This window comes from Boleophthalmus pectinirostris, unplaced genomic scaffold (assembly GCF_026225935.1).
Source record: "Boleophthalmus pectinirostris isolate CB_2022bp ecotype Guang Dong unplaced genomic scaffold, ASM2622593v1 HiC_scaffold_16, whole genome shotgun sequence".
In the NCBI taxonomy this organism is placed as follows: Eukaryota; Metazoa; Chordata; class Actinopteri; order Gobiiformes; family Gobiidae; genus Boleophthalmus; species Boleophthalmus pectinirostris.
Window position 1 is genome coordinate 27,021,674 of NW_026571095.1, and position 20,282 is coordinate 27,041,955.

Below are 20,282 nucleotides of genomic sequence, written 5' to 3' on the forward strand. Positions count from 1 at the left end.
TTAATGTTGCTTTTTAACAGAGTTGGTTTGTACAGAACAATGCTCTGGTGGACTGTGTATGTGTCCCATCATTATAAATTTCTTAGACATGGTGTAATAGTACTTATCCGCCGTCTCCACACATGTTCTTCAGGATCTTAAACGTGTTCTTCTCTTTTTCAGGCTAAAGACGAGCCGGCTGCAGAGGAGGCGATGGAGGAACCCAAAGCCACAGAGGTAAATGAACAACTCTTAGAACAGCTCTTATTGGTTCTTTTTTACATGTAGGCTCACATTTTAGTCACATTTTTTATTTATTTATTTAATTTTATTTAAGGGACAGTGCATATTAATGAACATCTACAAACACTGCACCGTAAATATGCCAGATTATAGCAAAAAAGCTTTGTCCATCTGTAGTCTCTAGGCAGGTAACAATTCAATGGGATGAAGATGCTTGTGTTTAACCAGATATTAGTATTATGATATAGTAGGCTACTTTGACGACTCCTCTGAAGAGCACAAAGTACATCAGGATACCGTATTTTCTGCACTATAGGGCACACTTAAAAGCCTTTCATTTACTCAAAAAACGACTGCGCGCTTTATAATCCAGAGCGCCTTATATATGAATTTTTTCGGGTGTCTTAGTACGACTTTTGTAAACTATAAAGCCACACCACTTGCAGCATTACAGCTCCCGTAGTCAGGAGCATCGCGGAGTAGTACATACTGTGATTTCTTTTAATATCAAAATGCACCTGTCAAGAGACACGCTTACAAAGCCCACTTTAAACTCAAGACTATTATAAAGTTAAAATGCGAGCAGCGTGGGAGCAGTGGATGAGAGAAGGCGAACACACATTCACCAAGACAGGGAGACAGCGCCGAGCGACTTATGCCACGATCTGCCAACGGATCGTGGACGAGTGGGCTAAGGATCAGTATCAACTGTGGTCCGAGCTTTCACCAAGACCAGAATCATCACTGAACTGCCAGGGAACAGTAACGACAGACTCAGATAATGACGAGAGGGATGCGGGCGTGCTGGACGCCATAATCACCCAGCTGTTTGAACAATTATGAGTTATTGTGAATACAAGAACAATTTAGCGTCTCAGACAGTATTTTTTTTACACGTTACAATTGAACAAAGTTGAGAGTTATTGTGAGCATGTTAAATAAAGTTTGACTGACATTTAATGTGCCTTATAGTCCGGTGCGGTTTATATGTGAAAAAAGTTAGAAAATAGACCATTCAATGACAGTGTGCCTTATAATCCAGAGTGCTCTATAGTGCAGAAAATACGGTATATCATTATACTCTATTCAATATTATTTACCTATCATACAACTTATGTTTATTCTCTAGTTCTGGAATACACCAGTAAAATCCCATAGAATAGTATTATAATGTATAAAAGAGAGGGCCACCAGTCGCATCATATTTATACGGTATATATGACTAGGATTGCTTTGTCTGACATCATTACAGCTTGTTAGGTTCAAAATTCAGGGACTCATTCAGTCTTTCACCACTGCCCTCTGGTGGTGAGTAGATTTAGAAGGCCAAAATGTCATTATAGTGAAAGAGGCTGCAATTCCATGGGATCTGACGTCTTCACTTAAATGTAACACAATCTTGTGTTTTGTCAAAGTCTTGTGTCCATGTGTCTGTGTCTCTGCTGTCTTCTCCTTCTTTCTATCCTCTGCTTTGCCTTGTGGCTCTTTAACTCTGTCACTAGTTTTCTGAAAGCCCAGTGTGTTTTAGGCCTCAGGGTTTCTGGTCAAATACACGGTGGACAGTTTGGTCACAGACGGTCACACTTCATCTGGTCCTCACGGCCTCAGCATCTCCACCACCATGGACGATGACGTGTTTATGGACGGGACTTTGAGAGAGGTCCCAGAGAAAACCCCGGATTCACAAGACGAGGTTTCGGAGAAGTCCCTGGTTCGGCTCAGTCCTGGTGCGGTCCGTCAAGAAGTGTCCCAAGCCATTAGTGACAAAAGAGGCATGCTAATTATACTCAAAGATGCAGAGGATAGAAACAATATGGAAGAGACAAGCGTTTTGAATGAGAAAAATCAACTTGGAAACGTAATTATTGAAGAAAAAGAAACCAAACTTGACAAACTTAAATTGCAAAGCCCTAAATTGGAGATTGAATCAGTTTTGAATGAAATCAGAAGCATTGAATCTCCCAAAAAAGCGATGGCATTTTGGATTACCGAGGAGGAGGTCAAGATTGCAGCAAAGCCTGACGACCCAGTTCCCGTAGCGACCGAAGAAGCCATCGTCGTGACTACCAAGGATGCTGCTGACGTTACTGCCACGACGCAGGAGGAGAACGTCGCTATAACAACGGGGGAGGATGCTGTTGCCCGGACGACGGACGAAGAGGTGAAGGAGGACGAGCAGGGCGACCGAGAAGAGACACAACTGCAAAAATCCGATATCTTTACTTTCGAAGTTCAAGATGAGGGAGTGACCAGCGTGGTGAAAATTGCAACGACAACTTTAGCCGTGGTATTGTAAAAAAATAAATAAATAAACCAAAAAATAATTAAAAAGGCTCCTATCATATCAGCCCTACCTCCCATTGCCTCCCTCTTGCAACAGCCAAAGCCAAAACAAATCTAACCGCAGCAGTGCTAATGGCAATGACATGCATGGCTAAATTAAGACAGGGGTGTAACAATATCCAAATCTCATATTATAACAGCATCAACGTGTTTATTTTACCTTTTCTAACGTCATATTTATCGTAATACTCTGTAAAATTTAGCCCAGAGTCTAAGGAACTTAACCATGACTAAATCAGCAACTCAGGAACTAAGTCCTAAAGTCTAAACCAGGACTATACCAGGACTATTCCTCATCACAAACAGACCCGGAGTTGTGTTTTTGTTTCATTCACACATGTTTAACTCATAAGCTCTGTATATTTAGGCTGTGTTCTTCTCTCAAACTGAAAACACTCTGTTCCACCGTAACACAGGAACTACAGGAAGTGCTCCACTGTGTATTAAACTCCATGCACCTTCATGGATATTGGAGACTTTCTATTGTCAATTTCAACTGTACAAAAGGCAGTGGGGGCTCTAGGACCACATGTAACATTCAGGGGCCAAGTATAGGATAAACTACTTGGCCCGGGAGTAGTTATTCATCCAAGCATACAAATTATTAATTCAGTATGGTGCAAATACAAGCATAGACGATAAAAAAAGCTCTCCACAGGTTTGTTTCTTCTCCCATTAAGTTGTATTGATGCTCCACTGCCGCCAAGAGTTTGGGGCTGGAATTTCATCAGTGATCATTGAATTCTCCAGTTGTTTTTCTCATCAGTTGATTGACAGAAAAGGAGCACTTCAGGGGCCAATCGGATTAGAGGTGGGGTCAGGGCCCCTGTGGTCCCTCCCCTAGAATCGCCCCTGATCAAAGGAAACAGAAATATTCAAAAATAAAAGCAACAACTTATGGTTATTCAATCAGAAGAGAGAAAGTTCAATTAGCTTTTAACCCTAAAACTACCACTAAATGACATAACAAGGTCAAACAGAGGATTTTGAGCTTTGAGGATGCAGAAAGTTTAATAATTCAGGATTAATCAAACGTGTGACGGAAACAAAACACAACTTCACATATGTTTTGATTAGGTAACAGCATTCTAACATGGCTAAAAGCTCACAGGAGTCTGTTTTGTGTACTACTGGACCTTTAATGTCATACAAAAACCTAAGAGCAAAGCCTCACAGTCATGGCTGCAGAAACAACAACAGCAGAGTTAAGTCTTGTAAGATAACAGTTAATATTGTTTTGCCAATATTGTTACATCCCTACAAATAACAGTCTCTTAACACGAACGTTCACTACAGCAGCTGCCAGTAATCCAGTTTGTGATGCAACCAAACTGGGCGCTTTTTGGTTTTGAGTTGGTTCAGATCTGGTTGCAGCTTGCATTTCCTTCCCAGCTGGCTCTCTCCGTGTCTGGGGAAGGAAAGAAATAATAATGTTTGTTTTGTTTTGTTGCTGTTTATGCTTCGCTTCAACTTCACTTTGATTTTCAGCTTTGATCAAGTCACAAAAAATATGGCAACTGCTTTTTCCCCTCATTCTCAGAAAATCCCCTCTGCCTTTTAACAGATAGACTATATTCTATGGCTGTGTCTTATTAGGAAATCCCACTGTTTTGTACTTGTTGTTTTTCTTTTTAATTGACAATTCTAGTTGAAAATATTTGGGAGAAATTATCTAGTATTTTAATTTCTAATGTTCTCAATATTCTCCATCAGACAGTGGAATTCCATTCAGTCTAAACATTGAAAGGAGAACAAGGGATGGTATTGGCCAACATGTCACTGTAATGTTAATAAGTCTAAGAGAAAATGGGGTCATGTATTAGTAGGGCTTCAGTGACAACATTAAAAATATCCTGCAGATATTTTGGGCTGTTAATAATTACATGTAATGGTTCTGTGCAACAGCAGCTGGATACTTCTGGTCAAAGAGACACGACACGACCATTTCTGCTCTAATGTAATCCCTATGAAGGTTTTGTCGAGTGGCGCTCAAACTAAAGCCAGGTTGGCGCCACCTAGTTCCTCCGCTCAATTTCATTTCTCTCCAGCGACTAGGTCAGGAATCAGAATACACTAGACGTTTTGCAAGAACCCTGGAAAGTGCGAGTTTAAGCACCAAGCCAATCAGTGAAGAACCACACATTCTGTGTTGGCAACAATTCACGAGATCGAAGATTTAAAGCCGGAACAAAGAGAATGTTTTGTTAATTTTATTAAGATGAAAGATGTTATTTCCCTTCTTCCTATGGGATTTGACGTTAGCGGTGCATTACTTATGTTACGACCAAATGGCAGCGATTGGTTAAATTAAAAAAGTATTCGCATACCCTTGGGCGAACGAATCCTAATGCTGCGAGATCAGACGGTTTCCACAAATTGAAACCGGTTCATGAATCAGGCTACTAAACCTACTCAATCCTGACAGATCAGACAGTGGACAGAAAGCTGCTGCAGGGAAATCTTCACTAAAGGACTCTTCTGCTTTTAGAAAAGTACATCTTTGTCTGTCAGTGCTAATGTTAACTTTTAAATCTAACATAACAAAATTATATCTGTGGTAAAGACTGGCCTATTGTTTAAATGTATTAAACATTACAAAGACTCAGAAATGTCCCCTGGTGAAGAGTTTAACATGCTGTCAGTGAGATCCACCCTCAGCTCTCTGTCCGCTGTCTGATCTGTCAGAATTTATTGACTTAAATGAGACTCATTAAAACCCTCAGAGAATTCATTATGCCGGAAATGGTCGGACCGACTGTCCCTCTGATTGGAACTATCCGGCTATCATCGTGCCGAGCCAGTTCCACAGAGACAAATTAAAGTTTCGCTAGAGAGACGATTGACTTAACGTTTGGCCCTATTTGACCTTTTCTCCTTTCACTGGTCCTGCTTCTCTCCTCACACTTTCACACTCTTTACTCACATTACGCTGTGTTTATGTTTATGCTGTGTGTTCTGATTGTGCTGTGTGATTTCCTTCTTTGTCGCTTCAGTCCACTCTGGGAATAGTTTCTTCTTCTACAAAGGTGACTTTTACTCTTTTAATTTTGTCTTTTTTGTTTTCGTACATGTCTCCGCACAGTAAATGTTTTGTACATTTGTTGTCTAAACGGTTTTACACAACTTTATAGAATAAGATTAATATTGTCAAAAGAGTAGATCCTCATTTGAACAGGAATCGATCCTCAAAAGTCCCATTGACAGGATAGAAATTAACCTTTCCTGAAGCTTTAGAATGATCTTGAGCCTTATCAGAACAAGAATAAGAGCACATAGACTAGTATACGCACATGGACCACTGAGGGATTGCACAGATACAAGTCCACATGTGTATCTAGTGTGTTCCTTAGTATTAAAATCAAGTTTGAAATGTTACTATCATGACAACACTAGTATACTAACATGATTTCATACCAGGGCTGCACAGTAATCGAAAACGCAATTCAGTTTCACTCAAATTATAATGGCTGCAGTTTATTTAGATGATAAAACGTTTATTTGTACCTGTAGTTTAGACTTCTACAAACATCTTCTGAAGCGCATGGGAGTCTTGTATTACTTTATCAGTTCATATTTCAGTCTTCTCTCAAATGTTAACACTCCCGGAGTTGTTTACAGTGTGCACTCTGAACAGAATCCTGCTTTTCAAACATATGTTGCAAATTTAATCGTAATACCGGCCAGGAAAATTGCAGTTGAGTTTATTTTGTGCAGCCCTGGTTCATGAAGAAAATGTATAGAAGAAACACAGTATATTCATATTGTAAAACATTTAATTTGTCATTTGTGAATGTGAATTTGACCAAGACGATGGCGATATCTTACACCAGTCGTGACTTGGACTCGAGTCAGACTTGAGTCCCTATTTTTTAGGACTTGAGACTTGACTTAATAAAACAGACAAAGACTTGGTACTCGACTTGGACTTGAAGGTCAGTGACTTGGGACCTGACTCGGACTTGAGAAGACTCGAGAAGCACTTTTAAATCTAAATTCTTTCTTTTCTGACTGTAATGATTCACTCTAAGATCTTGTCAAGACATTTAAAAAGTATAAATTAACAAAATTATTTTCTACAACTCTTATATACTCTATAAATATTCATATATAAATATACTTTGATTTTTTTTAAGTACAATTTATCTTAAAAGTCATATAAATTGCAAAAATCTACGCTATATTTGGTACTTTGGTTTAAAGACTTGAAATGACTTGAAGCTCAAAGCAGACAACTTGGACTTGACTTGGACTTATAGACTGGTGACTCGACTTAGACTTGGACCTGTCATTGACTTGGGACTTGACTCGGACTTGAGGTCAAAGACTTGAGACTTACTTGAGACTTGCAAAACAAAGACTTGGTTCCACCTCTGACTGCGATAAGATGGGGAAGGAAGTGCAGTCTCTTTTTATGCATTTTAATTAAACTTTTTTTGTCTCTCTTTCTTTTGCAGACATCACCAGTTGTAGAAGACAAGACCGCCATCGCAGCAGAGTCAAAACCAGATCAAGTTGAGTCCACAAGTCCAACGGTGAATATCCAAGCTTCAGATACAAACCATATACACAAAGATACGAACAAAACAGAAATTCTTGCCAAAGATGATGACAAAATCGCTCCGCCTTCATGCCCCGTAGCAATCTTTGTTAGCGATCCACCAGATGACTGTAGCGCTCCGAGCGTGGCGCCATCTATTGAGCAAAATCAGGAATTGTTAGAAAATCAGCCAGATATAAACGAGCAGTTTTGTGAAGATGATCTTAAAGAATCACCGGTTGTGGAAAATGTGGAAGTAGTTTTGGATGCAAATTTGGAAGAAGACATTTTGACCAATGAAAGTGACGGTTTTCGATTCACAGTTAGTCCAGAAGTAAGCGCACCGTTGTGTGAAAATGATCTTAAAGAGTCACCGGTTGTGGAAAATGTGGAATTAGTTTTGGATACAAATTTGGAAGAAGAGGATTTGCCAAATGAAAATGACGGTTTACGATTCGCAGTTAGTCCAGAAGTAAGCGCGCCTTTTTGTGAAAATGATCTTAAAGAGTCACCAGTTATGGAAAATTTGGAAGTAGTTTTGGATGCAAATTTGGAAGAAGAGAATGTGAAGAATGAAAATGACGGTTTTCGATTCACACTTAGTCCAGAAATAAATGTGTCGTTGTGTGAAAATGATCTTAAAGAGTCACCAGTTGTGGAAAATGTGGAATTCGTTTTGGATGCAAATTTGGAAGAAGAGGTTTTGACCAATGAAAATGATGGTTTCCGATTCACAGTTAGTTCAGAAATAAGCGCGCCGTTTTGTGAGAATGATCTTAAAGAGTCACCAGTTGTGGAAAATGTGGAATTAGCTTTGGATAAAAATTTGGAAGAAGAGGTTTTGACAAATGAAAATGACGGTTTTCAATTTGCAGTTAGTCCAGAAATAAGAGTGTCGTTGTGTGAAAATTATCTTAAAGAGTCACCGGTTGTGGAAAATGTGGAATTCGTTTTGGATGCAAATTTGGAAGAAGAGGTTTTGACCAATGAACATGACGGTTTCCGATTCACAGTTAGTCCAGTGAGTATTAACGAGGTCATCGATGGTAACAAAGCGGACAGGAAGTTGGATAGACTTCAAGCTAGCGATAGTTTTGAAAAAAGGGTGAAATTTTCCGACGTAGTGACGTATTTTAACGCGGTGGAAGTCCATGCAGAAGTTGGTTGTGATACAGAAAGAAAGGAAGATAAAGAAACTGAGGAGCTATTCCAAAACCAAGATGAGTCCCATGGCGTTCCCTACGAAAAGGAAAGATATCACAAAATCCAGCCGGACAGCTTCGAGGATGAAAACGAGACGCAAGAAGAATCTCAAGACGATGTAAAGACGCAAAAATCGGAAATTACGAATGAACTAGAAGGTGAACTCGACCAAGATGACAGTTTGGAAGAAGACCAGCCAGATGCGGAGAGCCCCCCAAGCCAGCCCCTCCAAGCCCCAAGTGAGGTAACCATTTTGGGGTTGAACGTCGCCACCTCCCTCCCCGTAACCTCACCACAACTTTCCCTTCCTGATGACACAATCTCCACTAATAATCAAAGGGAAACTATGGAAAAAGATGCACGGATAACTCCTAATTTCACGGTTTTTCACAATTTTGGGGGAATTACAAATACAGGGAAGCGATGGCGTTGTTGATCAAAGCCTTGTGATTTCAGTGGAAAAGGGTTTGACTCTTAACGCATGACTGCATGTTTGTCAACAGATCCAGGAATGACTTTGTGGACCAGTGGTAATTGGTTATGTCTAAGTAATTTTGTAATGTTCTAATATTCTGTCTTTGGTGTTTTGTTTTCTACACTCAGTAACACATGTGAGTTAAAGAGGGAGTATTATGCAAAATATATATATATATATTTTTTTTTTTTTTACTTTCTACCATGTTTCTAGCAACATTCCCTCATCAAAAACATGCCCGTTCAGACTGGAGCGTCAAGGCGTCCAGTTTATATTCAGACTCTATGTGGACACGCGTCAAGAGCGTCCTGCGTTTTTTCGGCGTGTAAAGGGCGTCAGCACGGCACAAATCTGGCATTAATGCAGACTGTTAACCAGTCAGGGACGACTATCCAGTGATGCAGCGACGTTATTTTCTGGAAGAAGGAGAAGGGGCAGGGAGCCACAAACATTAGCAGATTATAAATATATACACGCCACAACTGCCAAGCCAATCTCAAGGACTACACCAGGACTGGACCAGGATTGGACCCGGACTGAACCAGGGCTGGACCAGGTGTAAACCAGGTCTAAACCAAGACTAAATCAGAACTAAACCAGGACTGGACAAGGACTAAAGCAGGACTAAACCAGTGTTTTTAGCGGAGTATAAATATATACACACAGCAGCCGCCGATTGCCAGGACTACACCAGGAATAGACCAGGACTTGACCAGGACTAAAACAGGACTAAACCAGGACTGAACCAGTGTCATTAGTGAAGTATAACACGCAGCAGGTGCCAAGCCGATCTCCTCCGCTTGATGGTTTTATGTAATAAAAACACTAAAGTCACTCTCTTAGCCTGTTCTGCCATCATTCTGAGAAAAGACCGGGTCCGGGCACTTGTTTCCAGGGCAACAGACACGCGTCAAGTATTTTTCTCCCGTTCGTCCACGCCGACCAAGACACGCGTCAGGGCCGTCTAAACTCAAATGCAAAGGTGTCGAAATAGAGGCATCCAGGGCGTTTTTTTGACGCCGCGGTCTGAACGGACCTTAAGATGTTTTATGTCTTTCATGCATGTTTGAGTAATTTAGCGATCTCTTCCAGGGCCTGCGCTCAGCCCACAAGCTTATGTCACCAATTCTCCCACACGACAGTTTCCCGCAAATATATGAAAGCATGATACAAAACAATGCACTGCAACTTCACAAACCTGGTGCAATGTGCAGTAGTTTCATGAGCGGGCTGCATGCTGATTGCATTGTGACAGTGCTCTGAAGGGGGAGTGACCTAGCACAAGCAAAGGGAGGCGAGACTGAACGAATGTAGTATTTTCAAAACAATAAAAAGTAACATGGTGATCTAAATACGTGTTAGCAATTAATACCCCACAGAAGTGTAATACCCCCTCTTAAAGATGCATTTCACTGCAAATTTCTCTGATCTGGACAAGATTTAAAAATTTATATCAGGTTATTCATCTTATTTTCAGATTTATTATTGACTTACTAATTTTGAGATGCTTAATTCTAGTCTAGAGGTAGTTTATTTTAAGATAACTTAAGTAAAATTATCTTGTTGCATGGACAGATAATTTCTCTACTTTTAAGTCATTTTCTGATAGATTTAAGTGTTTATATCTTCAGTTTTGGCCAAGCTTTTTGGCAGTGTGAGTAACATGTTTATAGACACTGTTTGTTGTTTTCAGAGTAAAATTTGATTATGCCTCCCTCTCAAATGCAACCTGGAGCCAGTACTCATCTTATGATAAAAGCCGCTGTGCCTGATCAAACAAAAAAGAAAAACTAAAACATTTTAAACAGTTTACAGCAGTCCAAACATTTTCCTCACTTACCTTATGAAATCCGAGCAACCTACTTATTCACCCCAGTGAGTTTATAAGCGCTTTTCACAACTCTCAGACTAGAGCAGAGAAGTGACGGTAAATTATTCAACTTATTTTGACCTTAAAACTGTTAATAAAATATATCTGTACTGGGACAAGACACTTTTTGCTCAAATATATGGGAAAGAAGCTGCGAAAAATGAGAAAAACACCAGAAGTTGTAACCAAAACAGACACTGTATTTGACCTCTGCATATTGGCAAAAGTTATTTCACTCTCCCTTCATCTTCATTTAATACTACAAATATAGAATTTACATATTTCTACTAAATCTACACATTTTCCCATTGTCGTAGAAAGGTATTGAAAGATTTATAACATTGTAAGGAGTCTGAGCACGATCTATTTCCATTGCTGCCTAGAGTGGACAAACTTCATTTTGCAATTTTTATTATATGTGGGAATTGGGATTTCATGAACTAAATGAGTTTTTCTTGTTGGACAACACCGCTGTGCACCGCTATGTCCCTCCAGGGCTCCCGTACATGCTCAAACAAAACAGTGTTGCTTTACAGTATAACTAGAACTGTACAGTGTATTCTAGTTGTAACACTGGTCAGCATGTTTTACATATTTACCATTTTTGTCCTTCAGACTGTTGAAAATGACGTGAGCACCAAAGAGATGCCTCCCGTGGTCCACACAGAGACGAAAACCATCACCTATGAAGCAGCAGAGGTAAGGCTGAGTAAACAAATACACTGCAAAGTCCTCAAAATGGCACCCATAGCTATCAAATGTATGGCATCAGTACTGTTATTATCAGGCATTAGGCACTGTAACAAACCGTATTTTCCGGGCTATTAGACGCGCTCTTAAGCCTCCAACCCCATCAAAAAACGACCGCACGCCCCGCAATCCAGAGCGCCCTATACACAAATCCATCGGGTGTCCCAGTACGACTTCAGTAAACTACAAAGCCGCAAACACACACGGAGCAGACAACGACCGCGCAGCGAAAAACACCCACAGACACACTCATCACTCCACGCCCACGAGGAACGGAACGAAGGAACGAACCGAAAAAGCGAGTCCAATGTGCCACTCTGAGCCACAACTGAACAACTGAGTCACTGCGAACACGACAACAATCCGTTGGTCCCAGACAGCACCCTCCCTACACGCCACAACTGAACAAAGCCCAGAGTCACCGTGAACGCGACAAACAAAGTCCCACTGACCCATCCAACTGTTGTGTTTCATTTAAAGTCCGGTGCGGTTTATTTGTGAAAAAAGTTCGAAAATGGACCATTTAATAACAGTGCATTTTATAATCCAGAGCGCCTAATAGCCCAGAAAATACAGTACATATAAGAACACTCAGCACCTTCACCCTTTACTGAGACAGTATAAACACCACACTTTAGATCGCACACAGCACTTTAAACATATTTGCACGTTTTACAAAAGACATTGCACATAATTGGTTTTAAAGATTATATTTATTGTCTTTCCTTTTACCGCTGTGAATCCTGAGGCACAGTGGTACTTTAATTGAAAGCTGCTGGTCCCTGGAGGAAAAGGAGACATAATTAACCAATTACCTTTTTAAATTGAGTACTGCAATAATTATGGTGCAAATAATATGTTTGTGCGTGCGAGCTAAAGTGCGGTGTTTTAGTGTCCTAGTGAAGAGTGAAGGTGACGAATGTTTCAGCTTGTTTATTATGGGCCAAACCACACATCAATCCTCGTCCATTCACATTTTGAGGATCTTTGCCCATTTAAAACATGTCATATTTTGTTATTTGTTTTACATATAGTCAATTGCTATGGCAACAGTGGACATTTTTCGTCAACCCATGGATAGTCAGAGCTGCCTGGGATAGACTGATGAAAGCTTAATTAATTCATCTATATTCAGAAAGAGAGAAGGGGCTAACTAGAGGCACTGCTCTGTCTGAAACTTTTGTTACTCGAGTCAGACCTGAGCGTTGTTTTAACACAATCTGACCATAAAGAAATGACTTAGTTGGAGCTACAAAAGAGGAGCTGTTAAACAAGTCCCTCTCGAGTATGAGCAGTGTTGGGGAGTAACAGATTACATGTACCGGAGTTACGTAATCAGAGTACAAATTATGAGTAACTGTATTCAGTTACAGTTACTGTTTCAATCAGTGGTAATTGGATTACAGTTACTTTGTGGAAATAAATGGATTACATGGAGATATTTTCCTGTTTTCACATTTTGGGCTAAACCAGGACTAAACCAGGACTAAACCAGGACTAAAAGCAGGTCTAAACCAGGGCTAAACCAGGACTAAAAGCAGGTCTAAACCAGCACTAAACCAGGACTAAAACCAGACCTAAAACCAGGACTAAAGCAGGACTAAACCAGCACTAAGCTAGGGCTAAACCAGGTCTAAACCAGGTCTAAACCAGAACTAAGCTAGGACTAAACCAGGACTAAAACCAGGACTAAAAGCAGGTCTAAACCAGGACTAAAACCAGGACTAAAACCAGGTCTAAACCAGAAATAAAACCTGGTCTAAACCAGGACTAAAACCAGGACTAAAGCCCGGTCTAAACCAGGACTAAACCAGGACTAAACAGGACTAAACCAGGACTAAACCAGGACTAAACCAGGACTAAACCCAGGACTAAAACCACTTCTAAACCAGCAGTAAACTAAACTAATACAATATGACACTAACAGTAGGGTGAACATAATTTAAGGCAGCACTGATCTCATATAAAAATAATTTCTCTATCAATAATATTTTTAATCTGGTCAAATAAAGACTGAACAAACATGAATATTCAGGATGTGGTTGGTACATTCATGTAGTTTGAAAAAACGTGACAATATCAAGTAATCCAAAGTATTCAGATTAGGGCTGGGTATCATTAAGGAGTTGCCGATACGATACACACCTCGATACACAGGCCACGATACGATACATATCTCGATACAGTGCACTTTCGATCGATATGATATATTTCAAATCGATTCGATACGGTTCAATAAAAAATAAAGGCTAAATCGTGGCTGTGATACTAAAAGTCCTTGTTAAATTACTTGTTGTACAGAGTTCATATGAAACACAAACATTTTAATCCTTAAAACAGTAAAAATGTCAAATGTGTCGCATAAATGAGTTTCCTTTCACTCCACAAGCAACAAACTGTAGCACTGTAACAAAATAATTTAGTAAAACACACCTAAAATACTCCTGGTGAAATATCGATACAGTAGCCCGCGATATCGATACTGTATCATCACATTAACCGATACGATATATCGATATTCCGATATTTTTGCCCACCCCTAATTCAGATTACGTTACTCACTTTAAGTAGTTTAATGGATTACGTTACAAACTACATTTTGGGGTATGTAATCTGTAATATGTAGGGGAATACATTTTAAAAGTAACCTTCCCAACACTGAGTATGGGTGTGCAAAAATATCGAAATATCAATATATCGTTTAATGTGACAATACAGTGTCAGTATCATGGGCTGCTGTGGGCTCGATATATCACCAAGAGCATTTTTTGGTATATTTTACTAAAATATTTTGTTACAGCGCTACAGTTTTAAACTCGTTTATGTGACACATTTGACATTTTCACTCTTTTGATTATTAAAATGGTGTTTTTTCATATTAATTTTGCACAAGAACACACCCATGATTTAGGCTTTATTTTTAATTGAACTGTATAGAATTGTACGTACGTATCGAGATATGTACAGTTTTTCAGTTTCACTTTTTTATTCAAACACCCAACACCCAAATGGGGCCAAAAGTGTTGTTTAAATCCATTTTGTATTTTTTCTTGCGTTTTCAGACTGTCTTAAAACTTCTTTTGACTGTTTGCTTATGTGTGCTCTGGTCACCATGGTAACTGCTGAACATTTAACCGTAGACCGTATATGTAGAACCCTCCTTCCTCCCAGTGTGATCAAGTATCGATAGAGTATTAATAAAATTAATACAGAGTCAAATTGAATAAATCAAGTCAGAAGTGGCGTGTGAAAGAGTAAATGAGCGTGGAGTGATTTCAAGATGTTTTGTTGCAGGCGGAGACGAACGGTGACGCAGACCCCGGAGTGTTGCTAAGCGCCCAGACCATCACCTCGGAAACCACCAGCACCACGACGACCACTCACATCACGAAGGTCAGGGGTCGAAGTTCATCCTGTGTCAGCCCGATAACGCCTCGCATCTGGCCCAATGAAAGGGGCACACTGTCTCTGCCTGATGTGGATCGCTTTTGTTTACCAGATTTGATTTTTTTTTCAAGTTTGATCTATTTTGCGGTTACAATTGAGAGCTACACTTTATTGTTCTGGGAAATACTTGCACAAAATCTGAAAATCTTTGATCAATTTAGTAAAAGACACGAGCAGAGCAGAGTAAACTCCAATTTACTTCAGCTTTAGTTCAAGGTTAGAGCTGATTCTTTACTGTTTTAGGCATTTATCTGTCTAAATCTAGCCAAATCTGTTATATAGCTGTTATTTACCTCTCAAGTAACTCCAGAACAACTTTGTGTAAATAAAAGTTCAAACATTACACTCTCTGTTCCAACTTCAGCCATATCTGATACCAGTATGGGACTCTGTTCAGTGTTATTGTTTTATATTGTTTATCACAATAGCAACAAGCTTACCGTATTTTTCGGACTATCAGGCGCACCAGATTAAAGGTGCATTATCAATAATGTAGAATTCTCTTGTCTATTTTCATACATAAGGCGCACTGGATTATAAAGTGCATTAAGCGAGACAAACAAGTGACACTTGAGACTGATCCTTTAGCCCAGGCGGAGTAACTCGCCCGGCGTTTCCTCTCTGTCTTGGTGAATGTGTATTATGAATGTGAATGTGGGTGAATAATTTAAGTTTGTTTTTTATTTCCTACGAGGAGGATTCAAATATACATAGAGTAATAATGTGTTTAATGCAGCTTCGCGCACATTTGTTTACGTTTTACAGAAACAAAACTTAAAACCACATGGCTCATTTGCGTAAACTATGAGGACACAACTCCACGAGGCTCCTGACTATGGTAGCCGTAATGCTCCAACAATCCCTCAACCGGTACAGCTTCGTAGTTTACCAAAGTCATACTAAAACATTTTGACAGATTTTTGAGCGCCGTGTAGCACATAAATGCAGTTTAAATTCAGTAAACAAAACCAGAATTAATACATAAGGTGGACTGGATTATAAGATGCACTGTCGATTTTTGAGAAAATTTAAGGATTTTAAGTGCTCCTTGTAGTCCGAAAAATACGGTATGTAATTTTTTAGGCAAAAATAGACTAATTATAAGCATGTTTTTTTACAATTTGGTTGCACTGAAAAACATGTATTCTTACCGTGAGCAGGCTCGCATCTCCACAAACCTGACTCTTGCTTTTTGTTGTTCATTTGGCTGTAATATTCCACAGTACGACATAAAACTTCTCCATGGAGAAAGTTCCAAAGTATGGTTTTCTATTTCCATGGAGACATCAATGCCATGGTGCCAGAAAGTTACTTTTTTGTTTTATTTTTAGATCTTTGCTTTAAAGGTATAGCTTTAATTCTCAGATCTTAAAACAAAACAAGAAGTTGATAGTGGCACGCACTTTAGGCATCACTTTTTTTTTGTAACTTTTTTTTTTTCTTTTTTTCTTTCAGACGGTGAAAGGAGGAATATCAGAGACAAGAATTGAAAAAAGAATCGTGATCACGGGAGATGCAGACATCGACCATGATGAGGTGATTTATTTTGATCCCAAATTCTTTTAAACTTTCCTATTTATTTGTTTTGAAATTCCCCAAAATTTAATTATTACTTTTCAAATTTGGTTTATTAACATTTGAGCGCAATGGGCAATTAAAGCTGAAATTATTTGTTGCAGCAAGGCCAGAATGTAAATATACACGTTTAACTTTGTTGTTTTTATAGCAGTACACTTCTGTAATACTAGCATCCCTGTTTATTTATTGATCTTGAATCCAACATCCCTCCTGCCCTCTTTCCCCATTGTGTGTCTCCCCCTGGTGGTCCCCGCTGGTACTGCACCCACATTAGGCCCTGGCCCAAGCCATAAAGGAGGCTAAAGAGCAGCACCCAGACATGTCAGTGACCAAAGTAGTGGTTCATAAAGAGACAGAGATCACGCCAGAGGAAGGGGAGGACTGACACAGGTAAGTGGCTCCAGTCCCAGTGCAGTCCTGGTCTGTACGAGGTCCTCACGCTGGTCCCAAGTGCTTCAGACCGAGATCCACATGTGCATGGAGGTCATTATAAAGGCATAGTTTGTGTTACGTTTTCATTCACAAAAAAACAGAGGTGTAGAGTAATAAAAAATTGACTTGTTACAGCAAAATAATATAACTCAAGTAGAAGTACAAAGTAGTGGTCCAACAAATTACTCAAGTAAAAAGTATTTGGGATAACAGCTACTCAGGTAAGGGTGAGTTCAAGAGTCGTAACATCTGATTTATCATTTAAACTGATTATAATTTGAAGGGAAAAACATTAAATTATGCGCAAAAGCTGGTATTTTCAAAGGATGGATACAAATGAAACAAACTAAATTATATCTGAAGGAGAAAAGAAACCAAACTGTTTAAATCAGTGTCAACATAAAACTTTTATAACGTGTAGATTTACTCACCGTGGGAAGAGAAACCACAGTTTTTACTCAAGTAGGAGTCCTGTTACTTCAATAAAAATATTACTCAAGTAAAAGTAAAAGTGCTTCTATTTTTTGTGATCTGAAAATAACAATTTCTTTAAAAAGTTACAAAATAGATATTGATAACTGATAATATGATAAATAATAAGTATATATGAAAGCAAAAGTTTCAATGCTTTTATCAGCGCACAAAATTCACAAACTAGGAACTTGTGTCAGCATCACGGAGCAACATAAAACAATTCATAATATTAGTTCATATAAATTTATGAGAAAATTTATTATTTTTATTATTATGGATGTAGTTGACCAAATTAGCGTGGTATTTTTAACTAAATTTGGACTAAAAATATTTCTAAACATTAACAGCATGACAAATAGAGCTGCTCGATTATGAAAAAAAAAAATCAGCACGATTATTTTGGTCAATATTGAAATCACAATTATACAAATGATTATTTTTTAGTTACACGATGCATTTATACTGCATTTCTCTCTGTTTCAAAAAAAACAACAACACTTTGTTATTCATAATTTACATAAAACTTTCAAATTTAGAATAAAAATAGGCTACAAATATGTACCTTAGTGTAGTTTTGCGACGTTTAAAACATAACATGAATAAAATAAACTTTGAACATGAAATAAGACATAGAAAAACATAAATGTATCCAAAATGAACTATATATCCAGCTGTTCTACAATCTCTATATTTAAAAAAAAATCTAATAAATATACTTATTTATATAAAAAATATCCCAAAATAAACTTTGTTATGCTTTATCGTTTCAACTTGATGATATGAGTTTGGAGACCGTTTGACACATAAACTGAAATCGCGATCAAAATTCGACTTAATGACAAATAAATAAAATGTAGAGTGTCAGGGCTTGTTTGTTAATGTTTTGAGCAAATTATTTCACATCACTTCAAATGTACAAATGGATTAAATCATGAAAGGAAGGAAGGCAAAATGAAAACAACTTTTTATAATGAAAATGTTGACAGATTTCTTGTATAAATTAATACTTCACTGCATGAGATTAGGCAGTAGATTATAATTTTTGGAGTTTTAGTTGTTTTGTATATTAGCTTTATTGATTTTTTTTGTCTAGTTTTCGCCGTACATAGCCCTAAAGTGACACAAATATGCGTTTATCGATGATCCGTGCGCATGTGTCCGTCTGAACACTGGTCTGAACTCTGCTCCTGTCTACTCGGGCATGCTGCTGCTTTCCCATCAGCCACTGCTCTGTGCGGGCTCCTGCACCACTCTCTACTAACACTGCCATCGCTGCTCTGTAACACGGGACCGCACAGATACTAAACCATGGTGCTGTCATATTTTACTTGGGACATACAAGGTTAACAAATACTGAATAAGAAAGTCCAAAAGTATCAAAATTCAGATACTAATCAATACTAAAAATGAGTATTGATACTAAAGTCACAGTCGTAGAACAGAAATTAACCTTTTTTGAACAGTTTTAGAATAATCCTGAGCTGTATTCGCCCTTGGACCATTATGGAACCTACCTGGACCACTGAGGGGTTACACAGATATAAGACCACATAATAATAATATAAAAATGTACTATTATTCAAGGTTGAAAATTGATATTCCATTGTGTTTTTAATTATCATTTTAGTATCAGAATCTGTACTGAGAATCAAGTTGAATCCGTGTATCGTTCGTTCATTCGTCTTTCAAAATAAAACCAAAAGTAAGAAAATGAAAAAACAACTATTTTCTTCATTATTTGTCTCCAAAAACAAAATTAAAAAAACTGATAATGATTTGTTTTTTCAGTTTTTGATTTTGTGTTTGTGAAAAAAATGGATAATGGCTGTTTCTCGTTTACGTGACTTAAATTGTGATGCCGGACTGAACCAGGACTAAACCAGGTCCGGGACCAGACCGAGACTGAAGCTGGAACCATACCTGGATCAGATCATGACTGAGACTGGGACTGGACTGGGACTGAGACTGAGACCGGGGCCGTGACCGGGACTGAGACCGGGACCAGACCAGGATTAGACCAGGATTGAGACTAGGACTGAGACCGGGACCAGACCAGGACCAGACTGTGATTGAGACCGAGACTGAGACCGGGACCAGACTGGGACTGAGACCAGGAGTAGACCGAGACTGAGACCTGGGACCAGACCAGGGCCGGACTGGGGCCGGACTGGGACTGAGACTGGGACCAGACCAGGATTTGACCAGGACTGAGACCAGGACTGAGACCGGGACCAGACCAGGACCAGACTGATTGAGACCGGGACTGAGACTGGGACCAGATCGGGACCAGACCAGGACCAGACCGGGACCAGACCAGGACTGTAAACAGTTTAGTCCTGGTTTAGTCCTGGTTTAGTCCTGGTTTAGTCCTGGTTTAGTCCTGGTTTAGTCTGTATGCAGCACAAAAGTCCAGCATCGCAGTTTAAGTCACATAAACGGGAAACGGCCGTTATCTGTTTTTTCGATTATTCATTTAACACAAACTCGAAAACTGAAAAAACAATTCGTTATCAGTTTTTTTGGTTTTGGTTTTGGAGACAAATAATGAAGAAAATTGTTGTTTTTTCATTTTCTTGTTTTTGGTTTAATATTGAAAAGTGAATGAACAAATGATACATGGATTAACTTTTTTCCTCAGTATCCAAATCGAGCTTGAAATTTCAGTATATTTTAGAACACTAGTATAAACAGAACCTTTAAAAAATACAGATTTTAGCGTTTTTTACGACAAATCCCAGGCTCCTCACTCCCCTGCTCCTGCACAGGTCACTGGGTTTGTGCTCAGACCGGATATTGTAGCCACAGTCTGTAATGACAAAGCTTAAATCCTGTGTAATACTCTGGACTCATGCAACCTCTGCACTCTGCCCCCTGCTGGAGATCAGGAACATAAGCCTCTTTCTTTTATACATAAGCCACTTTGAAACACACCAGTGCTAAAGAATCCAATC

The 20,282-nt window shown here is 39.0% G+C and overlaps 1 protein-coding gene across 2 annotated transcripts in view; it reads left to right on the forward strand.

Moving 5' to 3' along the window:
* The window catches only part of LOC110174884 (band 4.1-like protein 3), a 141,596-nt gene that overhangs the window by 108,000 nt on the left and 13,314 nt on the right, over positions 1–20,282 (forward strand). Inside the window, exons 13-18 of one of the 2 annotated variants that reach the window (XM_020940995.2) lie at positions 163–216; positions 7,020–7,097; positions 11,266–11,349; positions 14,695–14,793; positions 16,303–16,383; positions 16,700–16,815. In XM_020940995.2, the coding sequence (XP_020796654.1) occupies positions 163–216; positions 7,020–7,097; positions 11,266–11,349; positions 14,695–14,793; positions 16,303–16,383; positions 16,700–16,810 (507 nt within the window). In that variant the 3' untranslated portion in view covers positions 16,811–16,815. The remainder of the gene's footprint in view (positions 1–162; positions 217–7,019; positions 7,098–11,265; positions 11,350–14,694; positions 14,794–16,302; positions 16,384–16,699; positions 16,816–20,282) is intronic. The other variant, XM_020940996.2, reaches the window with a different exon arrangement.